The following is a 22,116-nucleotide window of genomic DNA, read 5'->3' on the forward strand; positions in this document are numbered from 1 at the left end:
AACAGTTAGGCTAAGGCAGAATAAGTGAGAGCAGCAACTGGAATAATCGCTGCTCTCGTTCTCTCACACTCTTTCTCTTTGTGTGAGCATGTTATGTTATTTTCAGCATTGCTAATGGAAGTTAGGCTAAGGCTATTAATTAGGGAGCGAGCAGGATAGCAACAAAATGAATACTAGAATACTTGATGTATAGACTAATGCGTGCGCCGTCGCTCCCACTGACTTGGTGTACAATACACATGTATTTTTATTTTTTATTTTATTTTTTTTGCAAGGCAATTTAAAGCAAAGCTTAGACTAAGCCGGTAGAAAAAAAGTGCGAGAAGGAGAACCGAACAGAACAGGACAAAGAACAGAAGAGAACAGAACAGAACAGATTTTAGCATAATTAAGGATCGCTAAAGAAACGAATATGAATGTTTTTTTTTTTTTTTTTTTTTTTTACTACAACAAGATGCCCTTCATTGCCACAAATGAGGTAAATGCAAGGAAATAGAAGTAAAAAAAAACTGTTTAACCCTAAAACATGTAGCTTAGGAAGTAAACAGTTTGCAATTCCTATTTTCTTGTATAGATGTACCTCATGAATGAAATGTATCTTTTAAAAAAAAAAAAAAAAAAAAAAAACATTTATATAAATATATATATATATATAAATAGTTTAATGAAAATGTTCTGCACCAAAGCAACTTAAATGAGTTAAAACATATTTTTAATAAAGTTAGATATAAGCATAAATCTATGTATACACTTAAGTTTAATAGTAAAAACAGAAGCCTAAAAATATATAATATGAATTATATAACAAACTTAATTTTGTAAGCGTAAAAATAAATGTATTTAGTTAAAAAATAAATGAAATGAAATATTTTCAAATTAAAAAAAAAAAATATATATTATTATGAATTTTTTTATTTCAAAAAGTTGGATTAAAAAAAAAAAAAACTATTATGAATTTTTTTATTTAAAAAAGTTGGATTTAAACAAAAACTATTATGAATTCTTATATTTCAGAAAGTTGGATTTAAAAAAAAAAAACTATTATGAATTTTTTTATTTCAAAAAGTTGGATTAAAAAAAAAATCTATTATGAATTTTTTTATTTCAAAAAGTTGGATTTAAAAAAAAAAAAACAACTATTATGAATTTTTTTATTTCAAAAAGTTGGATTTAAACAAAAACTATTATGAATTCTTATATTTCAGAAAGTTGGATTTAAAAAAAAAAAACTATTATGAATTTTTTTATTTCAAAAAGTTGGATTAAAAAAAAAATCTATTATGAATTTTTTTATTTAAAAAAGTTGGATTAAAAAAAAAAAAAACAACTATTATTATGAATTCTTATATTTCAGAAAGTTGAATTAAAAAAAAAAAAACTATTATGAATTTTGTTATTTAAAAAAGTTGGAGTTAAAAAAAAAAAAAACTATTATTATGAATTTTTTTATTTCAAAAAGTTGGATTTAAACAAAAACTATTATGAATTTTTTTATTTCAAAAAGTTGGATTTAAAAAAAAAAAAAACAATTATTATGAATTTTTTTATTTAAAAAAGTTGGATTTAAAAAAAAAAAAAAACTATTATTATGAATTCTTATATTTCAAAAAGTTGGATTTAAAAAAAAATATGAAATATTTTCTTTCAAAAAGTTGGATTAAAAAAAAAAAACTATTATGAATTTTTTTCTTTCAAAAAGTTGGATTAAAAAAAAAATCTATTATGAATTTTTTTATTTAAAAAAGTTGGATTAAAAAAAAAAAAAACAACTATTATTATGAATTTTTTTATTTCAAAAAGTTGGATTTAAACAAAAACTATTATGAATTTTTTTATTTCATAAAGTTGGATTAAAAAAAAACTATTATTATGAATTTATTTTTTTTTTAAAGTTGGAATTTAAAAAAAAAAAACTATTATTATGAATTTTTTTTATTTCAAAAAGTTGGATTAAAAAAAAAACTATTATGAATTTTTTTATTTCAAAAAGTTAGATTTAAAAAAAAACAACTATTATTATGAATTTTTTTATTTAAAAAAGTTGGATTAAAAAAAAAAAAAACAACTATTATTATGAATTCTTATATTTCAGAAAGTTGAATTAAAAAAAAAAAAACTATTATGAATTTTGTTATTTAAAAAAGTTGGAGTTAAAAAAAAAAAAAACTATTATTATGAATTTTTTTATTTCAAAAAGTTGGATTTAAACAAAAACTATTATGAATTTTTTTATTTCATAAAGTTGGATTAAAAAAAAACTATTATTATGAATTTATTTTTTTTTTAAAGTTGGAATTTAAAAAAAAAAAACTATTATTATGAATTTTTTTTATTTCAAAAAGTTGGATTAAAAAAAAAACTATTATGAATTTTTTTATTTCAAAAAGTTAGATTTAAAAAAAAACAACTATTATTATGAATTTTTTTATTTCAAAAAGTTGGATTTAAAAAAAAAAAAACAACTATTATTATGAATTCTTTTATTTCAAAAAGTTCGATAAAAAAAAATATGAAATATTTTCTTTCAAAAAGTTGGATTAAAAAAAAAAAACTATTATGAATTTTTTTCTTTCAAAAAGTTGGATTAAAAAAAACTATTATGCATTTTTTTATTTCAAAAAGTTTGATTTAAAAAAAAAAAAAAAACAACTATTATTATGAATTCTTATATTTCAAAAAGTTGGATTTAAAAAAAAAAACTTTTATGAATTTTTTTATTTCAAAAAGTTCGATTAAAAAAAAACTATTATTATGAATTTTTTTTTTTAAGTTGGAATTTAAAAAAAAAACTAGTATTATGAATTTTGTTATTTAAAAAAGTTGGATTTAAAAAAAAAAACTATTATGAATTTTTTTATTTCAAAAAGTTGGATTTAAAAAAAAAAAACAACTATTATTATGAATTTTTTTTATTTAAAAAAGTTGGATTTAAAAAAAAAACAACTATTATTAGGAATTTTTTTATTTCAAAAAGTTGGATTTTTTCGGCTGGAATTGGTTTAAAACTCAGTCAACATTAATTGAGAAATATATATGTATTTTCAAAATTATTTAGCGATAAAACTGAGCAGGCGAGTGGCACCCGTTTTCCTTGAAGGGCTGTATATCGATTCCATTAGCTCAAAATTTGGCAATCAAAGTGACCTGGGCAGCTCCACATAGGAGCTAAGCAAACAGAAATCATAAAACTTTCATTCATTGAGGCTCAAAATAGAAGCACGTCTAAAACACAAAAATAATTTTTTTTTTTTTTCAATTTCGAGAAATTCGGCAAATTGTAATTAAAAATAAAAACCAAGAAAACGCAACAAATAAGCTATAAAAAAACGAGAACGGGATAAACCAAAGCGTGCAACAAGCTTGGGCATAGTCCGTCAGCAGCAAAGAAGGAGCAAGTGGAAGCCACTTGGAAGCGCAGAGAATAACTGTATCTTGACTGGTAACTATATATATACACTGTAGAAAACGTATGTACATACATATAACCGTGGAGTGTATTATTAGAAGTGCCGTTATACTGAAATATATTTGGTGTATTTACGCTATATATATATAACATATACATAGAAGAGAAGAGGAGCGAAGAAGCGAAGCAAGAAGAAGAAGGTTTTATATATCGGTAAGCAAAGAAGTTAAACAACTGAAAAAAGCTACATGGTATTAAAAGCGCATATAAAGCCTGTATACCCTATAGTTTGAGAGTGAACATAATGGCGTATGTGCTCGAATCCATGGACGAGGAGGAGATGATTTTAGATATTGAGTCCGGGAGCAGCTCGGATGAAGATGTTATGGATACGGGCGAGCAGCCACAGCAGCAACAACAACAGCAAGGGGAACCATTGGAACTGGATCTGGAATCAGACGTGGATGAGTCGGACAAGATGGATGATACAGCTGACATAGGATCGGAGGATGTGGACATCACCTCAGATGAAGATGATTTGATCGAGTATCTACCAGAGTACCCAACAATGCATGATATTTATGAGAGCGTTGAAATGGGGCTAGCTGGGCTGGATGGCTCCACAGAAGTGGGTGTTTTTGACGAACAGGCTCAAGCCGAGCAGCTGGAGCAAATTAAGCAAATCGCTCTTCAACAATTGATGGGAGAACCAAGCACATCAAATCAATGGGCAGTTATTGCCCCACTGCACACCAGCTCGGTGGTGAATGTGATGCGTCTGTGCTTCGGTCGCATCGATCGCAACGAGTATCGCATCTACGAGGCGATCTACCGCAAAGGGTATTACCCGCTCCCTGGGCCGCCGCTGAAAATCGATGGGTTGACTATGCAGCCGTCGGGGCAGTTGGAGCCGCTGATCGAGGGCTTGCCGCTAACAGATACCTATGTACATCTCTTTCCGTACAGCGCTCTAGGGGAGGACGTGAAGCAAACGGTCCTGGAGGAGACTGGCGCTGACATACCAGAGCTATTGAACAAGGTCGATACCGAGATGGGCATTGAGCTAGTTCCGGACGCAGAGTTGAACATCATGTGCGTCGGCCGCAGCGATCGTGTGGGAATACATTTCCGCTCGTGCACCCAACCCCATGAGCAGCAGCTGCAGAAGGAGCCACACAGCGGCATCAACATCTTTGGCGAGCCAACTGTAGTCACAATGATCATTGCCCAGACGGAGGTCGTGCTTACCAACGAGCAGATTCTCGAATTGGTCAATAATCCGGATTCAAAAATCTATCTCTATATCGATAGCACCAGCATCTACGTCCTCAACGGACGCGTTCTGTTCGAGAACAGTGAACTGGGCCAACACATTTTGCCCATCAAAAACGTTGATTTTATTCCATTCTCTCAATCGGAGCCTATTTCCATGGACTCGGATTCTGAGGATCTTTAAGGGGACGCAGACTAGAGAATTGTACACAGAAAACTGAAGATTGAAGATTGAAGACGGAAAACGGAAGAATGAAGACTGCAGATTGAAGATTGAAGACTGAAGATTGAAGATTGAAGACTTAAGATTGAACACTGAAGAATTAAGATTGAAGAATTAAGATTGAAGATTGAAGACTTAAGATTGAACACTGAAGAATGAACACTGAAGATTGAACACTGAAGATTGAACACTGAAGATTGAACACTGAAGATTGAAGACTGAAGAATTAAGATTGAAGATTGAAGACTTAAGATTGAACACTGAAGATTGAACACTGAAGAATTAAGATTGAACACTGAAGATTGAACACTGAAGATTGAACACTGAAGATTGAACACTGAAGATTGAAGACTGAAGAATTAAGATTGAAGATTGAAGACTTAAGATTGAACACTGAAGATTGAACACTGAAGAATTAAGATTGAACACTGAAGATTGAACACTGAAGATTGAACACTGAAGATTGAAGACTGAAGAATTAAGATTGAAGATTGAAGACTTAAGATTGAAGACTTAAGATTGAACACTGAAGATTGAACACTGAAGAATTAAGATTGAACACTGAAGATTGAACACTGAAGATTGAAGATTGAAGATTGAAGACTGAAGATTGAAGACTGAAGATTGAAGATTGAAGATTAAAGATTGAAGATTGAAGATTGAAGATTGAAAATTGAAGATTGAAGACTGAAGATTGAGGACAGAAGACTGAAAACACAAGACTGAGAATTCCAGACTGAAAATGGAAGACTGAAAGACACGAAGGCAGATGACAGGAGACATATGAATCAATCAAGGCAAATTTTTGATATATAAATGTTTGTATGTATGAAGATGTACATGTGTTTATAAACTAAATATAGGGATGCATTGGATAATAATTTAGCTTAGGTTTTTTACGTGCACGTTGGAATATTCGTCTCATCCACCGAGACCTAAAGGAAATTCTATTGGGAATTTATTGATTTCTATTGCATAGCTCAACCACACCTCCTTCTCGTACGGTACATCATGTGTATAGTCTGTATTATGTCATATCTTGCAATCTTTATATCATATCTAGAACACATATGCTCTTTTCAGATTTTATATTGTATACTTATTTGGTCTATGGTAGTATCTTGTATCTTTCCCACCCCAATATTGTTTATCTTATAACTGTTCTTTACCTCAATCGCTATCTCTACTTTTGTGCTATTGTTATACTATGCGTTTGTTATATTTACAGATTGTGCTACTGTTATACTGCGCTGTTGTTATACTATACTATACTGTGATGGGCGTGCCACACTGTCTCGTGAATGCGTCGGTTATTTCTCCCAGTACATTGAAAGATTCACATTTTGTTTTTGTAATATAGATTTTTATTGAGTTTTCAACAAATTGAATGACATTCGGTTTGTACGCCTGATTAAACAATTAAACAATAACAATTGCATTCAAATGAATAAACAATGTGCTATGTAATTTGTTGCTTCTTATTTGCTTTCAATTATAATTATTCATTTATTATAATATTATTATCAATATTATTATTGTTTTGTTTTCTATGCACTCAACTTTCAGCTTGACTTGTATTATTGTTTTTTTCTTCCTTTTTACAATTTCTTTAAACATAACAAAAGACGCACGTGGAAATAGTTAAAAAAAAAAATAATAAAGATGTCTAAACACAATAAATAATAATTAATTAGAATTACTTTCGCGGCCGATATACATATATATAAATACAAATTTGTATTTATTTATATATATGCATAAATACATAAATTATAACTGAAATTTGCATTTTGGATGGCAACAAATCAATACTTGAAATTAGTTTTGTAAACATGCAAAGTTGTTGCTGTTGTTGTTTTGCTTTGAACTGATTCGATTTGAATATTCGAACTTAAAGAAAATACTTGGGTTGCATAAATATACAAATTTAACTAAATAAAATGAATTTTAGAAACGGTCGGCTTCAATTTAGATATTGTTTGATTGAGTGTTTGTTGTGGTTGATGTTGCTATTTGGTTTGAGCGGCGAGTGCTTAATTGCTTTAAGCTCTTCTTCCTTTTCTTCTACTTCCTTTTCTAGTTGTTGATTTTTGAACACTCTACCGAAATAGTGGTTGTTGCTGTTTGTTTGTCATCGGAGACTTTGGCTATTTAAAGCTTGGCGCAAATCTCGTTTGTGAATTCCGAGCACTTGGCCTTTCCACCGAGATCACCAGTTAGATATTTGCCCTCTTTGATGGTCTCGAATGCGGCGCGTTCAATCTTGTCCGCATGCGAATTTAGCTCCATGTGACGCAGCATCATCACAGCAGATAGTAGCAGAGCTGTTGGATTTGCCAAGTCCTTGCCCGCAATATCGGGCGCTGTGCCATGCACCGACTCAAATAGAGCACCATTCAAGCCCATGTTGCCCGAGGGCGTTAGGCCAAGACCACCGACCAAGCCGGCGCACATATCAGATAAAATATCACCATACAAATTGGGCATGACCTGAGAGTGAGAGAGAGAGAGAAACGTTTCAAATTAACATTCAAATGCGCAGTGCAGTTGCAAGCGTTGCCAGCTCGCTAATAAATTTTAAACTGAGCCACCGATTCTCGATTAGGGTTCACTTACCAGCACATCGTATTTGCCTGGATTCTGCACCATATTAAGGCAGACCGTGTCCAAGTAGCGTTCCTCGAACTGAATTTCCGGATATTTTTTCGCTGTATCGCGCACGCAACGCAGGAACAAACCGTCCGACATACGCCTATCAAATGAGAGATATATAAACGTATCCAGCTAATAATCTAGAGATGATCTACTACTTACATAATGTTGGCCTTGTGCACAACGGTCACCTTCTTGCGATTGTTATTCTTGGCATACTGGAAGGCATAGTCGGCCACACGCATCGACGCTTCCTCCGTAATGAGCTTGATACTCTGGACGACGCCATCCACGATTTCGTGCTCGATGCCAGAGTATTCACCTTCAGTATTCTCACGAATTGTGACTACATCGACATCATCGTAGAGCGTCTTGTAACCCTCCAGACTGCGGCAGGGACGCACGTTGGCATATAAGTTGAATTCCTTACGCAGAGCCAAGTTAAGCGAACGATGGCCCTTGCCAACGGGTGTCATCAGGGGTCCCTTGAGACCAATCTTGTTGGTATTGACCGAATCGATGGCGGCCTGGGGTATGCCGAATTTGCCATCGGGACCCTGAGTAGCAAAGTATTTAAATCAATATTCAAATTGATATGGCGGGTAAATCAAAGCTGACTGTGTTGCCAGTAAGTGAATGATTTATCTACGAACTTTTCGATAATATCGATTATTTACAACAGGCAAGCGTTGCCAGCGAGTTTTTGCGCGGCCTATTCAAAAATAACCTGTTGGAAAATCATATGATCAGATACTTACACGCACGGGTGTTACATCAACAGCTTCCCACTCGATGGGAACGTTGGCGGCAGTGAAAATCTTTTGCACGGCAGCAGAGATCTCGGGGCCGATGCCATCGCCAGGTATGAGTGTTACCTTTCTGACCCCGGACGCATAGCCGCGAGTGGCAGCGGGCGTTGTGTTGACCTGCAAGCAAACAAATTTAAATGCAAATTGATTACAATCACAATCCACAACGACACAGGATCACAATCTGCAGAACCTATCAGGTTGCCAGATGACTGGTTACATAAGCGACATCTCGCGCATGCAAACGGAAGCAGCGGTGGCGCTGCAGCTAATCGCGCGTTGAGGTTAAGCGCGTCTGGCAAGGTGGGCTGGCAGGCAGGCGGCGGCGTTGCCATCGCTATTTATGCAACCCGTGCGAAATATAGAAACTGATAAGCTTAAGAATCTAATTTATGAGGGTGTTTGTTTTCCCAAATTGATCAGAATCGAATTGAAGTGTTTTTGGTTTTGCAACTATCAAGAAGTCTTAGACAATGTAGGCAATCTTCCATCAACCCCCCGCCCCATCCCTCATTCACGCGGTGTGTTATGTAAACGAAGCAGTGCTTGTCTTTCTTACGCTCCCCCTTTTTGCCCAACGGTAGTTGCTTCTGTTGGTGTTGCTGTTGAATGTGCACGCACCTTGGCTTTAAGTGTTGCTCCGGCCAAGGACGTTGACTCGGTCGCCGCCTGAAAACCCAATTGCTTCAACTGCCAAATTTATGTTTTGCGTAATGTGTTGTTGTTGTTGAGGTTGTTTGCACGTTGGTTGGGGGTGTATGTTAAGAACAAAATCAAAAAGTTAGTTTATGTTGCGTTATTATTAGTTATTTCTTTTGGTTTCTTTCCCCTCCTGGAAGGGCGCACGTAATCACAAATGGGCAAATATTGCATCTGTATGCATGTGTGTGTGTCTGCGGGGCAGAAGGCGAAGGAGAATTGCGAAAGGGTTGACAGTCGCGGCACATACAATGTTTGCTTAACTAATTTGGCAAGCTGTTAAGATTATTTTATTCAACTCTCTTAAGATCTTACAATTTTCTGTATAAATCTAGCAGCCATTGCGTTGCGTTTTTGGGTTACTTGCACTTGGATTATTTTCACGTATAGAAAAAATTTGACCACTCGCACGTCTGAGACTTTACTTTGCGCCCGCCGAATCGCCACCTAGCGGAAAAACTGTCGAATCTGGAGCATGACCGATATGCGCGAGTTGTTGGTTATCGAGCATGCTTGTGTGAGCGTTGCCACATCATACTATTGTCACATGCTTAAAAACAAGTTATTTATGTATGATATTTATATTACTTATGAATTACAATGATTGCAGCTATTATAACCAATAAACCTAAAGTATATTTAGTTCACAGTTATTCGATCACATTTTGATCCTGCTATGAAGATGTAGATAGAGGCTTTATGGTATATAGCAATTAAATAAAGAAGTTGGTGCTTCATTTTCTTACACATATAAAGTTATGATATTTTATTTGACTTTCATTTTTTTTTTTTTAAATACTTGCAGCTTGTTTTATGATCGAAAACGATGGCATCACTGGATAGGCAGCTAAATCGAATCGATATAAGAACACAGCTTTATCGATAATGTCTTTTACAACGTTGCTTCTTGCAGGCACAGTTTAAATTAATTTCGGCTCTTGCGGATATTTTATGCCGTATTGCATATAAAATTAGTCTAAACTAATTTTCTGTGGTTTAATAAATTGCTTAAGTATAGTCCTATCCACTGTTACAATAAACAGCTCGTGCGCGTCGCGTAACCTATTGAACAACAGAATAAAATTAAACGGCCAAACCGACAGACAAAGCTACGCTACGGTCGTTACTGGCAAAGTACGCTGTGGAACGGCCAATGCAGAATTTTGTCATACGCGAGTATTTTTTTTTCGCGTTCAGTTTAGGTTTTAGTTACCTGCGCGCAACAACCCCGTCGCCTTAGTCGCTGCGTTTCCAATTCTAAAACCCGAACATATTACAAAGTGTGCGTTGCATGAGCAATAATACAGCTCCGTGTTGTAATTTAATAAACTCTCAATCGTGTAAATAAGTGAAAACAGCTGCAACAGTATTTTATACTCTGCGTTTGTTTGAGGCGCAAGTCTTTAAATAGTTGTATTTGTTCTCTCTCGTTTGTTTGTTTACTGCAAACGGGTAGCAGTTAAAGGTAAGCCATCAAGCATTTAATGTTTTTTATACGTGTTTAAAATGTGCACTTTGCATTGCATCTCAGCTGCTTGGGCTAATCACGCACACACTCGCAATCATCGCACACACATACAGGCACACGCGCGAATACACACGCGCACACATTAATAGATGTGTATAGCACACGCACAAATACAGATGTATAACCGATTGACAGCACACTACGGCTGTTACGATAAAGTGCGACTCGTAGACTCACTGCCTACTTTGCTTAAAATGCGCCGAGTTTCTATTTAATATCATAATTTTGTCGTAATATTTTTGTTAGTTGACTTTGAGTGATAGATTATTTGTGCACTTCATTTATCGTCTAAGATTTTTTGTTCAAGAAAATTGTACAAAAACTTTATTCGAATTATTGATTTCCTTTTGCAGTTGCTCCTCGTTGGTCCTGTTGTTTGTTTGTTTTCTTTGTTGTTGGAGTTGCAATAATACGCAGCACGCTGGAGAAACAAAATAAACGCTCCCAGCTCATACGCGACAAGATGGTGTTGGCCGAGCGCAACACCGGCGACATAGTACGCAATGGCCGTCGCTCACGTGGACCTAGCCCCAATACACATCAGAGCGGCGGTGGCAGCGCTGCTACTGCTGCCGCAGCCGCTGCTGCTGGGCATGGGCACAATGCTGGCGGCTTGGGGGTAGGTGGCAACTCTGTTAATTCAGGCAACGCGAATGAGAAAGCCGCAGCTGCCGTCACAGGAGCTGGCACACCCGAGAGCTCCGACGATGATAACTGTGAGTATATAGATGAAAATATGTATATATGCACATCATTTTTATTAAAATCTCCTACTTTCACCTAACTTGATCTCCATGTAGCAACCAAGCGAAATGGCAAGTCCAAGGCGAAGCAATCTGAATACGAAGGTAAGCACATTGTTATTTCATACACTTCTTCAGCCGTGTAATTTCAATCTCTGTCATTCTTTCAGAGAAAATCCGTGTTGGTCGTGATTATCAGGCTGTGTGTCCACCGCTCGTGCCTGAGATGGAACGTCGCCCAGAACTGATGAATGAGCGTGCACTGCTAGTGTGGTCACCCACAAAAGAGATACCCGACTTGAAGTGTAAGCAACAATCGATGTACATAGCTGCCGCTACCTGAAAATATATTCTCTTCCACTTCTCTTTCTTCAGTGGAGGAATATATTTCGGTTGCCAAAGACAAGTATGGCTATAATGGCGAACAAGCTTTGGGCATGTTATTCTGGCATAAACACGATTTGGAACGCGCTGTCATGGACTTGGCTAACTTTACGCCTTTTCCCGACGAATGGACCATGGAGGATAAAGTGCTGTTCGAGCAAGCCTTTCAATTTCATGGCAAGAGCTTTCATCGTATACGCCAAATGGTAGACAAACCTTTCCCTATTTCTCTCTACTTCTATATATATATATGTTGATATATATAATACGATGAGCAGATATAGCTAACAATTCTCTTCTTGTAATTAGTTGCCGGATAAGTCGATTGCCAGTCTGGTCAAGTATTATTATTCGTGGAAGAAGACACGTCACCGCAGCAGCGCAATGGATCGACAGGAGAAAATGCTAAAGGCCGCTGTCAAGGACGGCTCCGAGAATGGCAGCGAGCTAGGCAGCAATGAGGAATCTGATAACGATAACGACAAGGTAATTATCGCTTAGCACTTACAATCTCGATCGATAAATCGAAAGACAAAAGAAAAAATACTTAAAACTAAACAATGACAATAAGCAAGACTCTGCCACTCCTCCGAGACATCATCCTACTCTTCTCCATTCTACACAGTACATCAGTACATCAATATATCTATACTTTCATATACATATAAACATCTACACATCTGAATCATCATCAGCTCGTTCCCATGCATAAATTTGCATAGCTAGAGATATCTTCTCAATTCACTCTCATCTACATACAGAATTGCACATACGCGCACATACATGCACACATACAAGCGCACACGGCTTTCTGGAGTTGCCTTGAAGCTCATAAAATTGTATTTTTTATTTTAATTATATGTTAGGTAGCTATCTATAGAGTATCTGAACTCACACTATCTAAGACTTCTATCTGTATCTATGATTGTAATCTCGTATAGTTAGATTATTATTTAAAGTTTATTAGGTTTTAGCTAATTTATATATATTTAAAAACTATTTATAGACATGTGGTTGAAGAAGAAATTCGAGTATTATTGAGTATTGTATTACTGGAAGCTAGGATTATAACATCTTCAGTTCCAAATGCTATAAAAAAAAGTATTGTAAATATACACATATATGTATATTAGGTATTCTATATCATTACTAGTTCAGTATTAAATTCAGTGGACTATATGGATAGATAGATTAAAATAGATAGATATATGGATTACATATACAGATATTGATAAGCCAATGAATAAATAATAGAATAATATAGAAAGGTAGATAGAGCCAGAAGGCACATAGAAGTATATGGATAGTCAGCTAAATTGATAGGTACTAATGCATATAAACCTATCGCAATGATTGAGTTATCGTTATCGAAATGCATTATTTATAGAAAATAACCAAAAGGTATTTATGTGCGTCCTGTATAAGTGTGTGTGTATCTGTAACTGCGTGTGTGTATGTGTCTCTAGTGTGCGTGTGTGTTTGTGTAAAGGGGGTGTGGCTTTGGAGCGGAACTAAATGGAACTAAAGATTTACCAAATATAGATAATAAGTTGATGAAGCATACATTTATATTTACTATATACTTCTTATATAAACTAAATCTGATCTTTTAGACAATCCATACATATATAGTTTTCTTTGCATTTCTTATTATATAATAGCATAAATTGTTCAACTTCTTAATGAGTACTGCCGTAAAAAGAGCCTGGCTAAGAGATACCCTGTAGCAAACGTACACGTCCATACAAGCGTAAACACAGACACACACACATACACGCATATATTACATTGCAAACTCTACGATAGGAAACTTTTGGGTTTCTGGTCCGCTTCTAATGAAAAATTATCCAAATGAGAGCTTAAACGTTCGGTAGGGCTGGGGCTAGTACAAATTTCAATGAATAAGCATTTTCTAGATCAAGTAATTTATTATGAGTGATACTCATTTCCTTAGTAATAGATCTGTACTATGCAACACGTGGCGAATAAACTAGTGCAGCGAATTGAACCAGAGCTACTATCTATCCTTTTCTTTTGCGTTGATCTCTGGTGATATGCGTATACATACATATATTCTATATGTATAGAGATTTTTATATATTGTATGTATGCTCTGTAGTTTTGTTTTTTCCTTATTTTCTTTAGGGTAGTTAGGTTTCGTTTAATAGATATAGAGTATAAATATGGTTCGTTACTTTTTTCAGATAATCGCCGTGCCTGCATATCTCTCATAAAAACTTTCACACCCATACACACACCCGCACACACATACACGCTCACGCACAAGCATACACACAGACGTACATTGTTTTTGTATGTATTTTATGCCAAATCGAGAATAAAAGAATTACACTGACCAACATGTTTAAGACTCACACTAATCTACATGAGTGTGTGTGGGCTTTTTTTTTTACTGAATATTTAATTTTTTTTTTTTTTTTAAGTTTTGAAATTAAGTAAAACAAAAGAAAATTTAAATCGCTTGACTTAGACGTAAGGCACATATATAATAATATTATATATTATAGTAACTTATAACAAATTATTTTGTATTAAAAAAAAAGAAAGAAAGAAAAAAAAAAACGAAAACAAAGATTGATATAGTTTATTCGAAACTATATATATATATATATCAGATAGTTATATATACACAAATTTATATATAGAGAAAGAAATATTGAGCTAATGAGCGTAAATGATTGTTGATATGATAATGATAATGATAATGCTGATGATAATCACAAAAGTTAATGCTAAAATTAAAGAAACCAAACAAAAGACTACAAAAATAATAAACAACAAATATATTTACATGTGTTTCTTATTCCTATAAAAAAAAAAAAAAAAGAAAAAAGCAAATGTTGAAAACAAAAGTAAAAGAAAATATAAATATGAAAAAATAATAGTACATATTGTTATATTGCTATATATATTCACGTAGTTCTCCCTCATAGTGAGAAGCTTCGGCGAGAGTTATCTGTCTATCTACCCATCTAACTGTCTAACTTTACCTAGAAGTGGATAAGGTTTTCCGAGTTGCCCGAGCACTGCTAGCTCTCTCTCTCAATCCAATTCCGTCTGCATTTTTCATTAGGTATGGAGAACTGGGGGTGTATTAGTTAGTGCTTTGATTCAGTTAATTTTTCCGCCTTAGTTTAAGTTCCTAAAGAGCTTTAGTTGGCTTTCAATAAAGAGTTTACACTAAATGCATTCATTAACTATATGCACATACATTCATACACGCACACATACACGTATATATACGATATACACATGTATCATTGACACCTATCTCCTTTCCTTTGATTGCCCTTTTATTAATATATCTAATTGACTGATCATTTTACTAATAATTGTTATATACATATTTATATATTTAGACACGCATGTATGTATGTATATTTATATGAATATGTATTTACAATATGATGCAATGATTATTTTCTAAGCTCTATATTTATTGATTGAATTTCTGTTTATTATATTTTGTTGTATAACTATACTGAATTCAATTTTACTAAATTCTCTTATATATATGTATGTATATTTGTCACGTATGTATATGCATATATATTTAGTATATATGATGTATATGTGTATACATGTGTCACCGCCCCTCTCTAAATGCGTACTCTTTAATAGGTCGTCACACGTTCTGAGCTCGCTCATTGCTTGCAGCAGTTGCACTGCGCTCTACTCCATTTCCCTTATGCGACTTCTCGAATTAGGTGTATCTTAACTCAGTACAAATTTCTGCTTTACTTGGAAGGTGAAATTTTAATATTTGTACACAATGAAACAAACACAACTCAAGCACACACATACACACATACACATCTCTATATACACACACGCACGTGCAATATCTACGCAACTTCAGCAAGAGAGCGAGAGTGTGAGAGAAAGAATTTTTCCCTAATTGCAAAAAAAGAAAAAGCGACAAAAATTTGATCAACAACCGCCTGACGAAGCTTTAATGGGACATATGCATATGTATATCTCTGTATGCTGTATACGTATATGTGTTTGCATGCATGTGTCTGTGGGAGTCTAGCTTTTGAGCTTTTTTTGCAGTAAACAATATTTGGTACCAAATCCAAAAATCAAAACAAAAGCAAAAGTCCCAAAAGCAGTTTAAAAAAAAAGTACCAAAAATACTAAAGAAAAAGTACCACACCAAAGACTCATGGAAAATAATGCAGACAACACAAACGTAGTTAAAAGTGATTTCACACACACGCATACATACACATGCATGTACACAAACATACACGCTTACATTTTCATGCGCCTCGCAGTTCAAATATAGCAGCAGACCGAGCTTTGAAAATCAGTCAGAGTGAAAAAAGCAAGAGGAACAGCAATTAGATAAAGATGAAGAAGAGAAGTAAGATAGAAAAAGCACACGTAGAAAATTTCAAATTTTGTATGTGCTTTTTGTTTTTTTTTTCATTGTATTTCTTTTTCTTTTTTTTTTTTGCTGAAGAGTTGATGATGATCAAGTGGGGGTGGGGTTTTGCTGGAGTTTGGCGCTTGCGCGCAAGCTTATAGTAATTTTAGGATTTAAGACAGCAGCCAACAAACAACAAACTACATTTTAAGTGATACCGTGAACTAAAGCAAAACAAAAAAACCAACAAACTGTTTTTTTCTCTTCTCTTTGCATTTACTGTTCAAAATAAACCAACATAAACACATTAAAAAAAAAAAAAAACATTGTCCGAAAAAAATAAACAACAACAACAACAACGGTTCATACATATAAAATAACGTACGAATCGAAACCGAATTATAAAATATCAAAATTATTGAATTGCATTCGCTTGCTGCTGCTGTTATTGCGACTTCGTCGGTATTACAAAAATTTTGCATTAAAAAAAAAAACGTAAATACAAAAAAAAAAAAAAACCACAACAACGAAAACGAACGGCAGAAGGCCCATAACAATAATGGCGGATTGCCTGGAAGCAATGGAAGTGCCAACAACAACAGCAGCAATGCATCTGGGGATAACGGCGGAAGCAGCAGCGGCAGTGGCGTTGGCGCGGGCAGCGGCAGCAATAGCAATAACAACAACAGCATTGAACTGGATGCCGAGCAGCTGTGCATCTATACGAATGCATTGAGCGATGATATGCTTGGCTTTGGCCTGCCCGGCTTTGGTCTGACCATCGATAATGGCATCGAGTTTGATAACGATATCAACAATCACAATGCTGGCAACACTGGCAACAGCAACGGCAGCGGCCGGCGCGTCGTTGTGGGCGGTTTTTGCAAAAATTGCAATGTTGTCTGCTACATATTGTTCGATTCGCCATTGGGTCGCATGTGCAAAAGTTGTCACACGCACTGGAGGTAGATATTCCCATTAAAAAAAAACAAAAAAAATAAAAATAAAAAAAAAAAAAACAAACCAACTTTAGCTAAACTATGTTGTACAAATCGAAGCTAATGCTAAGTTTTCTCTCTCTCTCTCTCTCTCTCTCTCTTTCTCTCTTTTCCATTCTTACGCTCTTTGAACTCGAACAAAAACTGAATGTTGCCTGACACACACACACACACTCATACACACACGTTCGCACATACACACATCACACACTCTCCCTCACACACACACACACACCTACACATACATACACTCACACAATCATCTGTTCATTCATGTTTGATGTTGTGCTTGTTTTGCCTTTTTTCCTCGCCTCTTTCCATTTTGAATTCGATATTTTGTTGCTGTTGTTGTTGTTTTGCTCATGCGATAGACGCACTGGAAATCGACGACCGATCTCTGGTCCGGATAGCGTTGTGTCCTCCAAACGTTCCGCACACAACAACAACAACAACAACAACAGCAATAGCAATACTAATAATACGAACAATAATAATAACAATACCAACAACAACAATAATAATAACAACAACAACAACACCGCCGCTGCGGCAGATCGCTCCAAGCGAAAACCACCGCGTGGCATGTATATCAATCACGACGATCTCACCGCCCTGGCCGGCTGCAAAAATCCGTGCGAATACCTAGCCGAAGGCGATCGCAAAATAGCCGCTCTCATGGCCGAAGTAAGAAACTTTAAGTATTCATTCATCCACATCAGCATCAAAATCAACTTTCGTACATTGGAATGCAGAAGCTTTGCGGACTGGAAAGCATGGATGCAGTTCCCATCGAAGCTCCTTTTAGATAACGTTAGGATGAATATGCAGTAACTGTAATGTAATATCTGGCATGCAAAAAGCTTGGACTGGAATGTTAACTTAGAAGAACCAATGAAGCTTTTCTTACGTTCCAATTATATTGAACTGGATGTGTATTCCAGTCATATATGTACGCAGATCACTTGCATAATATATCGTAAATATACATTTCAGTCCTATCGAACTGAATGCACAAGCTACAATCAAAATCCAGCTGAAGCTTTTGACGTAACAGCTCATATTTTCTGATATCCAATCGAACTGAAATGTTATTTCAATATGTTTCCTGTAACATTGCAGTGTTGGTTAAACTCTATTTGGTAAATGACTTGTGCAGGGTATTCAGTGAAGAAATACTTCAAAAAGTCTATCTATTCTGTATTCTGGCTTGGAGTTAGTAGCTGGAACTACAACTCTTGAGCCAACTATAGACGAGCAGGTCTATATAAAAATTTCTAGGGTATCTAAAGAATATCACAGTTGTCCTAAATTTTTTGGATTATAGTAGTTCTTTATGCCGTTTATTCACACACACACACACACACACACAAACACGCTCAGCTACATATCGAAATACATTCAATATATCCGCAGCCTGCATATCGTATCGTATCGTATCGTATCGTATATCATATATCACTTATACATATCGTACACACACATAGACACACAATTGTAGGTCGTATCGAACATACGCACATGGACATTGAACGGACCGTATTTACAATCTACACAGACTTGACATCCAGTTCTCCCCCCCACCCCCCATCCCGCAACCCTCTCGCGCTCTCGTTCTCTCTATCTTCCCGAACTTTTGGATTTAATGCCCCATGGCCCATTTTACAGATACAAAAGAATAGGCAACTAATGGAGCATCTGGAGAGGGACTGCAACGATGGCCAACTGACGGAAGAGGGCGGCAGCAATGCAGCTAAAGCCTCGCTAGGAGCAGCCGGAGCCGTCGCAGCAGGAGCAGCCGCAGCTGCTGCAGGAGAGACGACAGCAACAACAACGACGACGACGACGTCGTTGACTTCAACAGGCACAGCTACAGCGGCGGCAACACCATCGCTAACAGCAGCAGCCGCCGCAGCAGCGACTGCTCAGCCAGCTCGCATTTCACCACGTTGGACAAGCGATGAGAACAAGGTGGTGTTGCTCGCCTTGCGCGACTACGGCAAGAACTTTCAGGTGAGTGAATGGGCCGAGATCGCAGTGCAGATCGAGTAATTCATTGGGGTCCTTCTCCATGCAGATGATCGCCAAGGTGGTTGGCACCAAGACGGAGGCGCATGTGCGCACCTACTACTTGAACAATCGACGACGCTATAATCTAGATGAGATCGTTAAGGAATATGAGGCCAAGGCGGAGGAGGCATTGCTCGAGGAGCAGGGCTCTGAGGCAGCAGCAGCAGCTGCATCAGCGGCAGGAGCTACTCCAACAACAGCAGCTGCAGCAGCAGCCACAGCAGCAACAACTGCTGCCAACTCCTCCAGTGAGGCGAGCGAGGAGCAGCAGCTCTCGAAAAAAGATGAGATGGCTAAGAAGAAGTCGGACTTGAGCACTGACGGCAACTCAACAGCAGCAGCAGCAGCAGCAGGTTCAGGAGCTGCTGCATCTGGCCCAGCGGCAACAGCTGCTGCAGTAACTAGCACAGCAGCTGCTGCTGCTGCAGCTGCTGTTAGTAAAGCTACGCCCACTATAACAATTGTCGACGAATCGGATACGGCGACCAACTCCTCGAGCAGCGATGCAGTTCAAATCGTTGCCAATTCTGTATCCAGCTCAACACTGTCCAGCAACAGCAGCAGCAGCAATAATAACAACAACAATAACAACAACAACAGTAACAACAACAGCAGCAGCAGCAGCGCCGCGCCCGCCAAAACAGCGACCAACAACAATCACAACGAATCAGCTGACAGCCAGGAATCGTCCCTAACGCTCAAGTCAAGTCACGTCTCAGCCGCTAAGCGTGACAATTCCGAATTGGTATGTGATAAAAGAAAAACAATGCAACAACTCGTTGGCCAATCGCGAGAAGCGATGCGATGCTATAAGCGATAATAATCGCAGCGATCTTCAAAGCGATGACATGCCAGAGTGAAAGAGAGAGACATTGCTTGAATTGCCAAAAAGAATATATTACACCAACTAACCAACGGTTATTTAAGCTCAACACGCAACAAAAACACCAGTATAAGAAAAGCTTTTCAGAAATGCTTTCTCGCAACTCGCTTTAACTTGTCGCTTTGGCTCTCTTCGCGCTTCGCTTGCACTCTTGCATGTGAATCTGCATGCAGAGCTTTCTCGCACTTTGTCGCTCAATAGCATCGCATCGCTTCTCGCGTCGGCCTTTAGGGAAACCTATGCTAATGACTCGCTTTCAAATACTAATTATTAATCATTTTTCTTTCTTCTCCTTTTTTGGTTTTTTTTTGTAGAACACTGCCGAAATGCCGCCAGCCAAGAAAATGGCACTAGCCGTTGATTTTCTGGCCAAGTGAGAGTCACGCCCATATGCAAAGAGAAAGAGACGGCCTCCTCGTTGGATGTCTGAAAATAACTGATGCCTGATCAGCAGGCGACACACATAGCAGGCGACACACACACACATATATATATATATATATGACACTTTATATACACATATATAGACAGAAAGAAATAGTGAGAGAGAGGGAGGGATATATCTAAAGAGAGAGAGAGAGAGAGAGGAAAAGAGAGAGATATAGATAGAGAGAGAGAGAGAGATATAGAGAACGATATTATATATGTATCGTATAGCCCAAAGGTTTTTTTTTTTTTTAATTTTTTGGCGTGTGTTTAAATTTCCGATGTGTCGAGTTCTACTTAGCTAACGTAACTTTTTATTTGATATATATCAGTTATAGATGCACACACCTATACACATACACACGTTCATATATACATATACAAGCTATTGCGTGCATAATTCAATCGATATTTTTAACTAAAGATTATTTTACTCGTTTAGTTAAAAATTTATATTTGAAATTTAAATTATTATTATACAATTTTTGTCGATTCTGCTGAGCATTTAAAAAATTTTGTTTTGATTATATATGAATATGTATATATATACGATACGTATTCTATAAAGAATTGTATACATACATTCATGCATTTGATAGATCTGCTCAAGCTTTATTTACTATTCAGTTTTGTCCTGATTTTGTATGTAAATATATATGTATGTTTTCCTAACAATTCAAGATCACGCTGCGATCACATTCGATCGTTCATCGATAGCTTTTGATCGATACCAATTGTTTTCCTTGTATACCAAACACACAGACAAGAGGGACATTAATGGTTGGCTAGATGACTGCTAAAGAGTTTGCTACTAGAGCATTCACCTACACACACACACATACACATACACACACAGACAGGGACATGCACCCAGACACACTGCACAACAAAAACAAGATAGAAACACGCAAAATGCCAACAGCAACAGCAGTAGACAAACAGAGAAAAGTTACTACTACAATTTATGTATTTAATAATTATTAATATTAATATTAACATTAATATTAACATTAAAGATAAAAAAAAATCAATCAAACATAAATCCAAAAGAAAACAGCAAAAAAAAAAAAAAAGAAAGAAAGAAAAATAAGAAAACAAAAGTAAATATTGTATAATTAATGATGTAAAACAAACACAAATCTTTTTTTTTTTTTTGTGCTGTAATTTTAGGCATAGGTGACATTTTTCGAGTAACGCTTGTATACAACATCTAACACATATACACTGAACAACAACAACAACACGACCACAGACTGCGAACAACAACAACGACAATACGCTACAAAAACATCACAGAACAATGACGACATACAACAACAACAACATGACCAAAAGGACAACTATACCGAACATGCATCAAACACAGAGAATTAGTTAAACAACAACAACAATACAACAGTTAGCCCATTCGCGGTGTTTGTTATGGTACAACTATTATTATAAATGAAAAAATCTTTTTTTTTTATATATTGTAAGCGAATCATATAGGAGTTTTTTTTTTAAATTTGGGTTTTAAATTTGGTTTCTAACTAGGAATACATACACACACACATCATATCCACTCACACACACGCACACACTAAATCATGCTAACAAATTGTATACAAGAAGCTAAAAGAAAACCCGTTTAAGAACT

The 22,116-nt window shown here is 36.0% G+C and overlaps 3 protein-coding genes across 7 annotated transcripts; 2 read left to right on the plus strand and 1 right to left on the minus strand.

The window, feature by feature from the left end:
• The first annotated feature begins 3,117 nt into the window (after positions 1 to 3,117).
• On the plus strand, positions 3,118 to 5,771 carry LOC149090509 (uncharacterized). Its single transcript, XM_089264802.1, has 3 exons — positions 3,118 to 3,439; positions 3,505 to 3,619; positions 3,679 to 5,771. The coding sequence occupies exon 3, from the start codon at positions 3,711 to 3,713 to the stop codon at positions 4,860 to 4,862; it is 1,152 nt and encodes a 383-aa protein (XP_089120928.1). The 5' UTR covers positions 3,118 to 3,439; positions 3,505 to 3,619; positions 3,679 to 3,710; the 3' UTR covers positions 4,863 to 5,771.
• Positions 5,772 to 6,980: 1,209 nt separating this feature from the next.
• Positions 6,981 to 9,560, minus strand: Idh3a (isocitrate dehydrogenase [NAD] subunit alpha, mitochondrial). Of its 2 annotated transcripts, XM_030388712.2 has the most exons (6): positions 9,377 to 9,535; positions 8,984 to 9,052; positions 8,312 to 8,479; positions 7,716 to 8,110; positions 7,518 to 7,653; positions 6,981 to 7,391 (listed from the first exon to the last, which is right to left on the minus strand). In XM_030388712.2, exons 1-6 carry the CDS (start codon positions 9,401 to 9,403, stop codon positions 7,053 to 7,055), a joined length of 1,134 nt encoding a protein of 377 aa, XP_030244572.1. In that variant the 5' UTR covers positions 9,404 to 9,535; the 3' UTR covers positions 6,981 to 7,052. The 2 variants fall into 2 exon arrangements, with proteins under 2 accessions (XP_030244572.1, XP_030244573.1); XM_030388713.2 differs by lacking the exon at positions 8,984 to 9,052 and having other exon boundaries at positions 9,377 to 9,560.
• Positions 9,561 to 9,934: 374 nt separating this feature from the next.
• On the plus strand, positions 9,935 to 21,482 carry CoRest (REST corepressor). Of its 4 annotated transcripts, none has more exons than XM_030388706.2 (11): positions 9,935 to 10,526; positions 10,943 to 11,305; positions 11,378 to 11,437; positions 11,503 to 11,637; positions 11,708 to 11,922; positions 12,026 to 12,202; positions 16,650 to 17,071; positions 17,476 to 17,788; positions 18,770 to 19,114; positions 19,179 to 19,916; positions 20,369 to 21,482. In XM_030388706.2, the coding sequence occupies exons 2-11, from the start codon at positions 11,053 to 11,055 to the stop codon at positions 20,429 to 20,431; spliced, it is 2,721 nt and encodes a 906-aa protein (XP_030244566.1). In that variant the 5' UTR covers positions 9,935 to 10,526; positions 10,943 to 11,052; the 3' UTR covers positions 20,432 to 21,482. The 4 variants fall into 4 exon arrangements, with proteins under 4 accessions (XP_030244566.1, XP_030244567.1, XP_030244569.1 ...); XM_030388707.2 differs by having other exon boundaries at positions 9,936 to 10,526; positions 11,390 to 11,437; XM_030388709.2 differs by lacking the exons at positions 16,650 to 17,071; positions 17,476 to 17,788 and having other exon boundaries at positions 9,937 to 10,526; positions 11,390 to 11,437.
• Positions 21,483 to 22,116: the final 634 nt, after the last annotated feature.

Source organism: Drosophila navojoa, chromosome X (genome assembly GCF_054131105.1).
Source record: "Drosophila navojoa isolate 15081-1374.11 chromosome X, UAZ_NAV_1.0, whole genome shotgun sequence".
Classification (NCBI taxonomy): domain Eukaryota; kingdom Metazoa; phylum Arthropoda; class Insecta; order Diptera; family Drosophilidae; genus Drosophila; species Drosophila navojoa.